General features: G+C 37.1%; 1 protein-coding gene across 6 annotated transcripts in view; it reads right to left on the reverse strand.

Annotated features, from left to right (window-relative positions):
- MPP7 (membrane palmitoylated protein 7) overlaps positions 1-14,274 on the reverse strand; it is a 152,894-nt gene that overhangs the window by 50,788 nt on the left and 87,832 nt on the right. For all 6 annotated transcript variants that reach the window (XM_027686859.1, XM_027686858.1, XM_027686857.1 and 3 more), the window contains 2 exons: positions 12,878-12,955; positions 8,352-8,432 (listed from right to left, as the gene is read on the reverse strand). In XM_027686859.1, the coding sequence (XP_027542660.1) occupies positions 8,352-8,432; positions 12,878-12,955 (159 nt within the window). The remainder of the gene's footprint in view (positions 1-8,351; positions 8,433-12,877; positions 12,956-14,274) is intronic.

Here is a 14,274-nt window from a genome sequence, read left to right on the forward strand (position 1 = left end):
ATCAGAAAACCAATGGATGTAATAATTAATAGGCAAAAAATCTGGGTTAATTTGCTTCTTTTCATCCTTAAAATTATATATTTTTCCTATATATTCTTTATAAAATACCCAGAGACGATACATTGTATGAGAAGACTGCAGTTACATATGTACAAAAGAGAAAATAACATTCCATGCTTGCAACTGTCCCATCTGTACTTAAACCAGAGTTGCCCTCTAGTTCAAGCTTGTCCAGCTGGCAATTAAATCCCCTTCCCTTCCATTCTGACATTGATGCAGCTGGGTCACAGTGGTGATTCAAAATATTTAAAATACATACTGTACATGTGTGGTTTTGAGTTCTTAATATGTAGTGTAGACTAATGTTCTTAGCACAGCAACATTTCAGTTGGATCAATATTCAGTATATATTACTTTTTCCTCTTTACTGCAGTGGACTTTATTCATGACTATATGAACTTCCTCTCACAAAAGGGTAATTTCCTTGCCTGAAAATGCCGTCTCTTGATTTCAGATTCACCAGTCTGAACTGATGGGTTTACCTGCAGCTGGTAGCCAGACAGAAACAGCCAACAGAAAAATGAACTTTCTGCATCTTCAGACTCCCGCTTCCTCTGGCTCAATGTTCACAGCCCCTGGAGATGCTTCCAAAGTCAAACTGTTCTCAGTGTTCACAGAAACACGCAGTCTGTCCATCTGTGTCATCTGGTAAAGGTGTTAATATTCTTCCAGATGACAGCCCTGTTTTTTTTCTCAGTTGTGGATAACAGCAGAAAAAGCGCTGATTTTAAATCAATAGCAAAGAATTTGAACAGTCTACTTTACACTTTACATTTGCAACGTGATTCATGTAGCTAAAGTGTCCTTGAAGCTTTAAACCCTGTTTAAGTTACTTCCAAGAGCACAAATAGATGGTTTTCATAGTGGAAAATGCTGAGACAGGAGTGCTCTTTCAATATCTTGGCAATCCTTAATCAATTCCTTTTTTTTAAAGGAGCAGCAGCTTTACAACAATATTAAGTGTCTGCAGTGGTAGTATGCACCTTTTCTTGGTTAAAAACCACCTGATGACACCCCAAAGAAATCATATCAAAATATAAACTAAAGAAAACTAAAAGCTGAGGTTGCAGTTGCCTTTTCTGAAAAAGTGTCTTTAGGAACAATCCAGCCTTTGATATCAGCATGATGTCTAAAGTCTTTAAAAGAAAAGAAATTTATCAATCCATAAGGTTAAGAATCTGAATAAACTTAATTCCTCCAGAAAATAATAACATATATTCATCTATGGTAAGGAGGTCTTAAATTCAGCCGCAAAGTACTCCTACTACATGGGAACCTAACTAAAAACAAAGTAGAAAACAGGAGATTGTTTGAACGGAGAGTTCAAATACAATAGGGCCCAGCAATTGCAAAGGAACAGCACCATTGAAAGAAAAAGCAGCATAAAAAGATGACATCCAAAAAAGAGACTACTTGCTTCATATTATGCAGTTTCTCCATTTTCACTAGTCTATTTTCAGTACCTGAATGGAACTGCTACTTGAAAGGGATGTGACTTTATCTGTAGTGATTTTTTCCTTCTTCTACATTACCAGCTTTAGCAATGTTGCCAACTTCTATGTGCTGTATCTGAATGCTACAGTTATACTTTTGCAATTCAACATTCTTAGGTGGGTGTGAGTCAGTTCCCTCGTGTGGGAAAGTCACAGAGTCACAGAGTGTAAAAATATATAAAAACAAAGAATTTATTTGATTTACTTTTCAAATTTTATATTTTATGCTGCCAACTTGCCTGGCTTCACTTTTGTTTATGATATCTATCACTTTGTTTGTTATATGTTGGCTGTTAGTGAGCATTCTCATATCCATACATCTAAGATCGACAGACAAGCTCTCCATTGGACATCAGCTGAGTTATCACGAGATGGACCCGAGAGCACGTCCAGAGTAATATGATGGTTGTTACTAAATATATTCATGCAGTATCCTTCCATTTCCTCTATACCATTTTATATCTATGCTTATGATATGTTGTACATTGTTATATGTATGCTCTGTCAGTTCCTACCACAATAAGTGTGCCACAACTGCTTCTCTGCCTGACAGATGTGACAAATCAAGGCTTTTCTTGCTGTTTTTAAAAGGACTATTTTGCTATTATATTTTTGTTTTACTTATTCCATCCCAGGAGCATGAACATTCCAAAAATAAAGACAGCAACATAATCTGCCAGCACTCCCCACCCAAAAAGGTTTTCTAGAAAAATCTGTTTTGAATTAGGGGTGCAAGCAGAAATGGAAATCGGAAGTCAAGATCTAAAGTTAAAAATAGTTAAGAAGAAAATCTACTTGTCCTCTAACTGGGCTTCCAAAAGGCGTGATGGTCAGTTTCCCAAAGTGGCATAGTTTAAAGACAGGAAACACTGGGCACAAGGATCTCAGTTATTTGCCAACAAAAGTCTCCTCTGCCCCAGCTTCATGGCTGGTATGCTCAGAACATCTACGGGCTATCCATGAACCAACGTTATCAAACCATCAACGCTGTGGTCCTTGCTGATTGTTGCAGCAATTTGCATCTATTACTTAGGGGGGAATATAAATATTTCTCTCTCCCTGTTGATATTTCACAGCATACCATCAAAAACCAAGCAGGTTCTTGCAGGTTTACAAATTAATGGCATCTGATTTTGCAAGTGAGGATTATGTGGGTAACTTTTCAGTTGACATATGAAATACAATGTACTCCAGCTCACCATATTAATAAAGCTAAAGCAATTTGTTTAGTAAAAGTTCTTCATGTAAGAGCACAATTCCTAAAACCAGTCCTACCAATAAACTGATGAGTAAATAGTTATAAATCATGGTAAATCTTGCTTCCTGGACAGATACTGTAAATTGTGTTACCATTTGTGAACATGAATGTTTTCTAAAGAGGAGGAGAACAGTGTCTCAGGACGCGTGCAAAAGTAGAAAACATTGGTGCATCTGGGAAAACAGGCCTCTAACAGGACAGGGCTAAAAGGTCCTCCAAGTGCCTAGGATACAGTAGCAGCCTAAATGTAGCTCAGATGTTAGCTGACCTGAAATCTGCATTTGAGTTCCCCAGATGCAAAACCTGAACAGTTGTAGGCAAATCCCAACAATTTCCAGTGGAAAATGTTGACTTTGCAGAAAACACCTAGTTCAGTGAAAAAGCCCTGATGGAAAATCCTCAGCAGGTCTAAATACAAAGGAAATGTTAGAAAGAAAATAAAGTTTAGATTAAGATTTTTTTTTAATTACATGCTACATGGAATGCTTCGTGAACTTTTCAAAGCAAAAATGGATTTTGTTTTATATTATTATAGTGTAATATTTTCTTTCAGTGCTTTGGATGTTAAAGTTCTTGTAGAAAAAAGCCTGCAGTCTCCTGGACAGTAATTTATACTGCTGATTTTTGCCAGTGACTGCAGGGCAGCTTTAGAAGGCTCTGCTGATAAAGTCTTTAAATATTTGCTTTGTTAAAAGAACAAGTAGCACTTTGATTTGAACAGTCTATTAGGCCACTGTGCAAATCCAGTTAGCCTCAGATGGCAGGGATGGTGGCATCAGCAGCTGTTTATGAAATAAAGGCTAAAATTTACAAACTTCCCAGTAATACAAGAAAAACAGAACAGGACAGGACATGGTTAAAGGTATGCTTTAAGCTCAAAGAAGTACTATTTCTTTGTTTAAAGAAACCTAATCAAACATAGGAAGCATTTACATGAAGAACAAAGTGCCCTGGCTTCATCATCTGCAGTTTGGGTTTTGTTTAACTCACAGTTCTATTCTGAAGGAAAGCCAAAGAGATGAAATTAGATGAAAATATTTACAAATGTAAATTATTTTGTGAAACTGAAAGTCAAGTGTACCTCAAATGAATAGCAAAGAAAAGAGAAAGCATAATCCTATTTACAGTTCTCTGGTGTATGCATCTTTGCCATTTGAAAGCAATTAAAAAAACCAACATACTGAAAACAAAGAATCCGTATTTTCTCTGAACAGCAATGTTCTCAGTCACACAAGAGCAGTTTTTCCTTCACTCAGTAAGTTATCTTAAAGTTACCTCCAAAATTCTGTTCATTCTATGGTAATGAAAGAGAAGACAAGAAAAATACTGTACGTCCACCTCTTGCAGGTACAGTGCCCAAAGTGACCCAAATACTTTACATTCTGGTGCACCATGAGGCACTGAACTCATTCACAGTCCTGCCTGGTGCCCTTGCTTAGGTACCTGTTTATGTTTCAGACTAGCAGCTGGCAAAACTTTCAGCACACATAAACAGAAGATAAACTCCATTGAAACAGGCAGAACCACCATTGGAAAAGCTCAATTTCCTCTGGGTCATAAAAGGTATAAACATCCTTCAGAATAGTTTTAGCACAGTGGCATTAGCTTTTGACATAATTATTGTTCCACCCATTACACCAATGGCCAAAAAGGACATATTTTATATTAATTTAAAACACACTAAATTTACCCTAATAGAGATTAACTTCAAATGGTAAATTGCTTAGTTCGATATGTAATTATCAGAACTGCTGTTATAAGCACAAAGTTAAGAGTGAACTAGGTCTGAGTAACATATTCCAAGCTTGTTTCAAAGTTAGTATAATTGGGATAACATTGTTCAGTGGACTAAAAGATGGCTCATTCTTTTATAGTCTTTTTTGTTTACACCTACACCAATTAAATAAGTGCCAAAAATGTTAATTCCTACTGTTATTTGTTTCAGTTTCTCAACTAATTTTAAAAATAAATAACAATTATGCTCTTGTGCTATGGCACTGTCCAAAAAAGAATACAGCTTTTTCCAGCTTGTTAGAAAAGGAACTGAAACCTACTATTCAAGACAATTTTTAATTAAAAGTGGAGGAGAGTTTGGAACCTTTAAGGTCTTTAATTCTTAGCTTGATCATCTGTCATATGTACATCTCTTTTCTTACAGTGTTCCTCCCTGGAGCTCTGCCCTGTTACTGACAGAGTAACTCTAGTGACCTTTTTGCTTCTTCCCATTTCCAACCCTACTGACAGGTAAGGCCATTTTGCTAACTTGGTTGTGATATGCCCATTAAATATCAAGAATTAAACTCCCTTTTAGATGTATTTTGTGTTAACGTCTTGAATCTTAAGTCTTCCAATTTTATATTCCAATTTATACAACTCCATAACAATGAAAAATATTTTGTCTCAAGATAATGTAGCTATTAAAAAAAAAAAGCATGGTGCTTTCAGTCAACAGCAGTAGAGACTCATAAAAAAGCCTAATGCAGGGCTGGGAGTTGGACTTTGATGATCCTTGTGGGTCCCTTCCAACTAAGAATATTCTATAATTCTGTAACAAAGAGCTGATTTCTGGTCTGCTTAAAAATAAAATATTGTATTCAGCTGGATTTGGGTTCTAAGGTATGGAAATACTGTTCTATTTCTTGATACCTTTAACAAGGTAAAGCAAGATTACAGAATGCAAACTCTAAGTCCTTATGCAGTGCTGGAAATTAAAAATACTGAGTGTGGCTGGCCTGTGTCCATGGGGCTTTGCAATTATATTTTAAATCTAGAACAGAAATGAAATGTCTAACACACAGTTAAACAAATACACTTGATTTCCCAGAGCTACGTGCTCTGTTCTACTTCCAGAGTCCTGTTTTAATCAGAAAAGATAAACCACAACCATTATTAGTTCATTTAATTACGGTAAGTGATGCCACATTTGAGAACAGGAAAAAAACCCACTCAGTGTAACTGGACACTGAATACAGTTTTAAGAAGACTAGAAATGCCCAATTATTTTTTTTTCCAAAAGAAAATGCACCTGACAAAACCTTGGAATTACTTTTAATACATTTTGAAAATCTCAGGTCTGATAAATACAATTGCCCCAGAGAAATTAATTTCTTCTTTAAAACACTTCTCTATGGATGAAAACCTGCGCCACAAATTTGTCAAAGCTTTACTCATCAGATGCAAACACTCAGTAATATATTCAATAAAGGAATTTTGTATAACAGAATTAAAATACAGAAATATTTATCTAATCAGACAGTTGCTGGAAACCTCTCCCAGCCTTTTTTGGTACGTTAACCAAACCTGCAAAGTTCTAATCACCTTGCTAGACTTGCCCCTTTACACCATCAGACTTGTGGAGGCAGTGATGTAGTGCAGTAAACTAATCCTAACCATCCTTCACCATGCCATAAACATGAGAGCAGAGCTGTAGGAAAGTGGAAGCTCTCCTGGCTCCAGCTAACACTGCAGTTATAAACCAGGTCAGGAGAGGAAAGTTTCCCCAACAGAGTAGCATATAGTGAGTTTAGGTCAATCCCAAATTAAGCCATATGTTTTTAGATAAAGTCTATGGAACCTAATTGGAAAAGATGGATCAGTTATCCCAAGTAATTTCAGATGTGTGAAAAAGAGCTGTTCTAGACAGGAATCCCAGGAATCTAGAACAAAACAAACAAAGAAACCCTCTCTAGCCATCAACCTAATAATGAAGGGCTAGAAAAACTTATGTAATGTACGGTATAATCTCAGATACAACGGAACAGACTGAGGGCATCTCGAGGAGGAACTGGAAGTACTGAATCCCAGAAACTTCCTTCTTTTCCTTCTCTGCCCAAGAGAGAACAGGGGAAATCAACAGAAGAATCTCAACTACAGCCTCTAACGGAGTGCAGTACACTCGCTTGGTCACCATGATGCAGGAGGGAACAGTGATAACTTACCTTCTCTCTGAGGCATGTTTGCCATGAGATGGCAGGTGAAGACAATGGACAGGCAAAAATATCTTGCCTACTGTCAGTTCTTTCCCTTACCTCACACAAGCACCTGCAAGCTATGCAGGGCAGGGAAACATCTGTGCCTTGTGCAGGATTAGGCAGCCTGGCCATGCAAAGGGCTTGGAAGCCTGCAGCTGGCCACCTCCCCCAGCAGCCAAGAAAGACATTTGCTAAGTCACTGCAGTTGTTCAGTCATATTAACCGCGCTGAGGGGAAGGCCCTTGTTTCCCTGAAATCCAACTAAGATTATCACATTGCATTGCAGCGCTACCAAGGAACAGACAGGAAGAGTGAGTGAGAGAAAGCAAGAAAGGGAGAGGGAGAGATGCAGTTGTGGCAAATGAGTTGTCTTCAGACTCAACCCACCACAGCTCCAGAAGCATGAAGCACACATGGACAGTCACTAAGGAAGCACCTAGAGCAAAGTTTAGGATCTCTGCAATTTGATGCACCAACAAATCCTCTCCCAATAGGCCACTGGAGTTGCTTACCCCTTCAGAGAGAAACAGCTTGTCACTTTACAAATTATGGAAAAATCAAAAGTGCAAAAATCTTTAAAAAGCAGGCATAATTGATCTTTAAGATTTTGTAGCACTTTGAAGATCTCATAGTGTCTCAGGTTTTGAGATCAGTGTTTTACAGGTAATATAAAAAAACAACTGTTCTAAAAAGGGCTCCTTTTCCACTTTGCAGTTTTTGTCTAAACTTATCAACTACTGCATTTAATTACCATTGCAATACTCATCTAGAGCACTAAGGTCTTCCTTCTCTGAACAATTGAAAAATAATGTGATACTGTGCATCAACGATACACAGGGGAAGTTCTGACTGGATATAAGGAAACAGTTTTCAATAGGAGGATAATTAGGAATTGGAAGAGGCTGCACAGAGCATTTGTAGAATGTCTGTTCCCAGGCATTTCCAAGACCTGATGGGAGAAAGCCCTGAGCAACCTGCTCTGAACTCAGTGTTGACCCTGCTTTGAACACTACACTGAACCAGACAACCTCCTTCCAACCTCAGCAATTCAATGGCTCTATAGTCTACTGTCAGACAAAAAATATCAAGTTCCTCGAAAGCACCACATAGAACCCCAGGAACTTTATAGAAACTTTTGAGAATTAAATTTTTTAAAAAATATTACCCATCAGGAATTTTGTCCCAAGTACCAGGTTGCACTACTTACGCATGCTGCTATTAAATTAATGGTATGACTGAAAACCTTCAAGTAAAAGCACAGTTGTAACGAATTTTAGGAACCACATGCAAAATAAGTTAGCCAAAGAAAAAAAAACATCAAATATCTACTCTTTGGAATATCCTTTGCAAATAAGCGATGACCATACAATTAATTTCTTTTGTAAGTATGAGTAACAGCATAATAACTTAACAGGCAACATTAAAAGTGTTTCTTGATAACAGGTATTTCTGATTAACACTGCGTACCTTCTTAGGAGCACACACACTCACTCATTAAAGCAGACAAACCCCCAACCAGCCTGAGGAAGTAGATGCAGAAAGCACTTTGCAGGTGCAACACATCCTCACCTTGAGATTGGGTTTTGCGAGGAGTTTCAACAGCTCTCTGATCTCGCTGCTCAGTGGTTTGCTCTGCAGCTCCTCAGCCAGCTGGGTGAGAGACGGAATCGAAACAAAGACCATTAGCAAAGCGTTGTTTTACCCAGCGCATCAGTGACAACCCTGAATCTATCTTGTTCAAGGTTATTGCTTTCCAGCGTGTTCAAACAGAAGCCAGCATGAAGGAAAACACCATCAATCACCGCGCTTCTGTTTCTGGCCCTCAGTGGACCAGATTTAAGCCAGGCCTTTTGGCTCAGTTTAACACAAGTAATCATTTCTGGCAAGGGTGCAGCCAGATCACATTCTGATTTATAGCAATGGGGGCAAATCCCAGCACTTCATTTAAGTGAACGGTCCTTTGCGTGCAGACAAAGAACTGCTTGTAAAAATGACTGGATCAAACTTTGACACTGTCTATAAAAAACAGTTTTGAATGAGGTGGTGAAATCCATACTCCTTCCAAAAACCCACAGTAGCTGTGCTGTTTAGGACTGGGATAAGAAAGCAAAGTGCCCCTACAGTGCAAGCAATCTGAACCTTTTATTATGTTTACACATACACTGGAAGGAGCTTGTTAAATGTGAAGCGGGTTAATCATAATATAGTTTATAACAGGTCATCAGCAATTCAAGCCCTTAAAATGCACAAACTATGTTCTAACAACAAGATCAGTAATTTATGTTTGGTTATACTATAAAATTGTGGCTTGGTGAACAATAGAGCAGCAGTTTAACATTTAATCCCATGGCTATTTGGCTCATGTCTTGGGTTTTTCTTATCACGACATTCTCAACTAATTTGGACTCAAGAGGCATATTATACTGCAGGATTTCAGACTCAAACTATTTTTCCAGAAGAAAGAAAAGCTAAAATACATTTCACAACTGTGAACTTCAGTTTAAAATTCTGAAGCTACATGGCTCATAATCCAAAACGTGATTTCAGATAATCACTTATTTTCTTTGCATTAAATCAGTATCATAAAAATGTCTCAAGGAAAGATTGGCTATTTGCAGCAAGTAACTTTATTTGCCTAGCCTAATTTTAAATTTGTACTTTCCTTTTGTATAAATTTTCAAGATAAATGGGTAGACACATATTTTGCATAAATATATCTAATAGACAAATCTAGAAGCAATTATAGACATCAGACATGAATACTTTTTTTTCTAACCTTCAAATTAATACAGGTGTAATATACTGAAACAAAAATTCATCACCTACAGTCCCACAGCCTTTTAAGTATAATTCATAGCTAAAGTACTCACCAAGTACATCAGTGCTAATATTAACAGTATTTTTGTCTTAATACCAAAAGATTAGAAAACAATATCTGTAGGAAAGGTCACAATGAAGTATTTTAGACACATAAAGCCAACTATTGAGGTAATCTGAATGCAATCTAGTCTGCATGTTCTATGGAAAAGCTCTGCAAAGCTGGAAATATTCTGTGATAGCAATAACAGCAGGTATATGACACAGGTTACCCTTGGGTCTCTTTTCATTCTTTACCTTGTACTACTCATCACTAGAGAATAAAATCTATTCATTTGTGTTTCTCTGGTGAAGACTGGTAACCACTCAGTAGGAATGATGGTTTCAGCATTTCTCTCAGATGAATTGTGCACAAGCATCTATTAACTCCAGCAGAACTGGCAGTGGCTTTGGTGGTGTAAATGCAAATGCAGGCACATAAGGTTTAGAACAGTGAGACACAGAAAGAGTATTTTGCTACTGCTTTAATACACATTTTAGTCTCATAATTTAGAAAATTATTTCTTCGGAGATAAAATGGTTACGAATTTGTTTTCCCTCATATACTTTATCTGTTTTTGCCAAATATTTCCATAAAATGGAAAATTGAGGCAAATGTAACACCTTGTGATAGAAGAGGAGAAAGACAAAGATTAATAAAGAAAGAGGAAGACAAAGTCATGTTGCCAGATTAGCAAACAGATATCACCAGAGCTTCCTGTTGTGCTTCTAGTAGTTTTAGGGAGGATTTTTATTTGTTGTTGAACTGCTGAGATTTGTGACAGCTACCAGCAGCAGTAGAAGCTCCATGGCATACTTTGGGCACACCATAATTGTGCTGATCACCTCCTATGCCAAACACTGCAGGAAAAGCTCTTTGAGAACCACTTCTATGATTCTTTGTTGAAGGAACCATAACATTTCACCACATTCTTCTGCCACTACAGAGAGGGGAAGATGTGGAGTGAGGCTGGTGACATGGGGAGCACCAAGCCTCGTCTTAAAGCTTCTGGAGAAAGTTCTGAAACTTCTTTGGCCAGAACAGTCTTTCTAAAAACCTAGAGGCCTCATTTGCCATATATACCTATACTGCCAGTGATGTTTGGATCATCTGCATGGAATTAAGAGCCCTAAGTCCAAATAAGAAGCAAACAGAATCTCTGCTGGGAAATTCAGCCTAAAAGTCCCTGAGGGTGAGAGGAGAGAAAGTATGGCAGCTAGGAACATGAAAATGTTTAGAAAAGTCTCACCACAATTGTTACTTCTAAAATTGCATTAAAACATAACACAATACATTAAACAGTTTTATTTATGATCGCAGCACCTCAAATTTGGGCTTTAAATCAAACCACTTGTGAATATCTCCTTCTTTAACTCTAGAACAATTACTATGACTAGGAAGACAAAACATTAATTTAAAGGCTATTGGAATGAAACTGTGTATTATAACACCAATGTGCTCTTAAATCCCCGAAGCTGACATCTAGTCAGACAAACATGCCAAAAACTGAATAGCACTTTAATCCTTAAACTTCATGAGTTTTGGACTTATAAAGCCCACTACATGTAAATCTGGTTCCTCAAAGTTTGCTGATAACTACTGAAACACATAAACTCCTGCAGTGTGGTAGCCTGACTTCAGTCACCAAAGGACATCTCACCCTATGGGACAGTGCCCATAAAATCAGCTCTTCAGCTACACACAAGCAAGGAAGAACCAGCAAGAGTATCTTTAAAAAGAAGCTGTGCTTTAAAAGTAGGCAGATCTCTAGGAACAATCATGTCCAAACATATGTACATTTTAAAAATACTACCATATATACATAGTAATACATTCAGAGTTAAAAACCTGACCTCTCTCAACTGAGGAGCAACAGAGTATTTTAATGTGGGGATTTCCAAAACTATACCATTTAAATGGGGCTGAACAAAGAATGAGATTGCTCAGCATTTCTGAAAATATCAAGAACTAAGTTTTGCATCCAAAAATAAGAAATTATTCTTATTAAGAATTTTAGCACAGAGATCTATAACACAAATATTAGCAAGGATTATTAATATGTCAGCAAGAATTTAATGAAGAGAATTTCAACCAGCTTTCTAATTTTCAAAATTACTATCAACATTATTCAAATCTGTTCAAAGGTTAAAAAAATATTACTAATATATGCCTGATGTCAAAGCTAATGTATTATTATAGTCGGTATGTTACAGGATATAGTTCTCCTCCTACTGAAACATGATTAAATTACCTTATATCCTTTTCTCAAAAGTTTTCAAATATGTTTAATTCAGTTTTCCATTAAAATGTTACCATTCTCAATTCACAACATTCAACCATTTGTAAAATTTTAGAATCAAAAGCTATTAATTACACATAGTTAAGATTTAAAAACATCTATAAAGTATGTGAAGTTTCAAACATGCTGCATTTGAAATGGATCCTAATACATATTGCCTTTTCCAAAAAACAGCCTGACATCATCAATTGCAACAAAGATTTCTGGATTTCACCTAAACCACAGTTTATTAAACATTTCTCTATTCTGGCCTACCTCAGGTTCAGTCATAGTTTATACAGGTGTGTTCACAATTCATCTGAATCCTAGAATTAACCAAATAGCAAGAAATGGCAGGTTGAATTTTTTTTCTTTAAAATAAAAATTACAGTAACAGGAAATTAACTACTCCATCAATGCTGACCACTTTTATAATTTATTTTTTGGTTATGAAGGTAATTTGGAAAGTTCCAATATCGATAAATCACTACTATACTTTTTGTTATATAGTTTTGAATTTTTTTTAACAAGCCTCCATCCTAGGCATTTCATATGCTTCATTTCTTTAATATTATCTGTTGTTTCTCGTGTTCTGTCAGCAGTGCTGCTATCTCAGTGCTTTATTTTTCCAAAGCATTCCTCTTGACTGTGACTTTCTCAAAACACTAATAGTCGACAACTTTTCCCCTCCCAGGAGAGTTCCAACCTGTAATTTTTATTACATAGTTACTAGAGCAGAGCAAGAGGCTATCGATGCAATGTTTTTATAACATGCAAGTCAATAAAAATCGAAGTAGTATCAGCAACAAGCCTGGTGATGACAGAACCTTTGGAAACATTGCAGCTTCTTATGATTTCAGCTCAGCGGATTACATTCATATGTTTGCACCATGAGGAGTTCTGCTTGCAGACAGTTTTTTGGGAGACTTGGTACCCGTGATCTCAGCAGGGGACACTTACATCATCTGCCAAGGCTGCTGCACCATGGAGTATGGGCACTGGGTTCTGTTTTTCATAATAGTGCAGTTTTTCATGGATCTGGAAGACAATAGCACAAAGCAGTAAGTTTATTTAGCAGCATGAGAAATGGTACAAAATAACCCCATTGAGCCAATGGATCTGTTGAGTGTCTGTAACTAAAGAAACATCCTTAGAGTAACCTACAGGCAGCAATCATGTAAATGCAATTCATCATCATCCTCTGTTGAAGTGCTAAGAATATGAAATCAGATGGAAAAAATGCTCAGTATGTAGACCAACCCACAGAAAAACTAAACATTTGTGATTTTTCTCTCCTGGTTTTCTCTGTCCATATTTCTAACATATTGCTTCAAGTATCAATTACGTTTTATATTGCTGCTGAAAACACAAAGCATAAAGTGTTTATCCCCAAGATGGATATAAAAACCCCTGTAAATTATGATTTATGAAGTGAAATAATAGCCTGCCACCCACATCTTGACAGACAGCTCAGTGGAGCGGCTGCCGTCATTAAAATAATTCAGAAACAAGGGCAATGTAGTGCTAATATGAATTCTAACACATCTGAAAGAAAGAGGCAGTCCTTCAGTGAGTTAAAGTCATTTAGGAGCATTTAAAGTTTTTAATGGAGAGTTATCAACATTAAAAATGCACTATGTTTTGGTTCTTTCAAAAGTGGAAAGGATACACCACCATTTAAACAGTCAGCCTGTTCCCTCCTCCACAAATTATGCATTTCAAAATTTAGATTTTTTTCCAGTATGAATGCTTTAAAGACCCAAAATATTTTGAACCTTCTAACAAGTTTCATGAAAGCCATTTCAGAATGGTATAAAGGACTATATTAAACATTCAACTTTATTTACATTATTTTCCAAAAGATACACAGATATACAAATATTAATTAAAATTTTAAAAAATGAAAAAACAGTAGTCTGAACTGATACAAACACACCCCATTCTAAGATTTCTACTTTAGTTCTGCTGCTCTGAAGGATGCATGAACTCCAGATGGTTGGAGGAGTTGCAGAAGGAGCTAAATCAGGGACTGTGCTTGGCAAGGAGGGGAAGACAAGGTCTGGCAGAGGCCTTGGGGCACAGAACTCAGATGGGGACTCCGTCATGTCCTTGGGGAACAGGATCCCCAGTGACACCCTAGCCCTCCCCAGTACACTGCTGGGGAAGGAGCAGGACAGATGCAAGACAGTAAGGACAGTTTTAAAGAGCAACCAAACCACTCTTTGTGCACTGAAAATATTCAGTTGACCAGATCGCATCCCTTTCTGTTCCCTCCAGCCTTCCCCTCTCTTCCACATTCACTTTTCTGTTTACTTTTACCCCCAGCAGCACTCACTTCTCTCACTGCCCACGACTCC

This window comes from Neopelma chrysocephalum, unplaced genomic scaffold, assembly GCF_003984885.1.
Source record: "Neopelma chrysocephalum unplaced genomic scaffold, ASM398488v2 Primary Assembly neopelma1_72, whole genome shotgun sequence".
Taxonomy (NCBI): domain Eukaryota; kingdom Metazoa; phylum Chordata; class Aves; order Passeriformes; family Pipridae; genus Neopelma; species Neopelma chrysocephalum.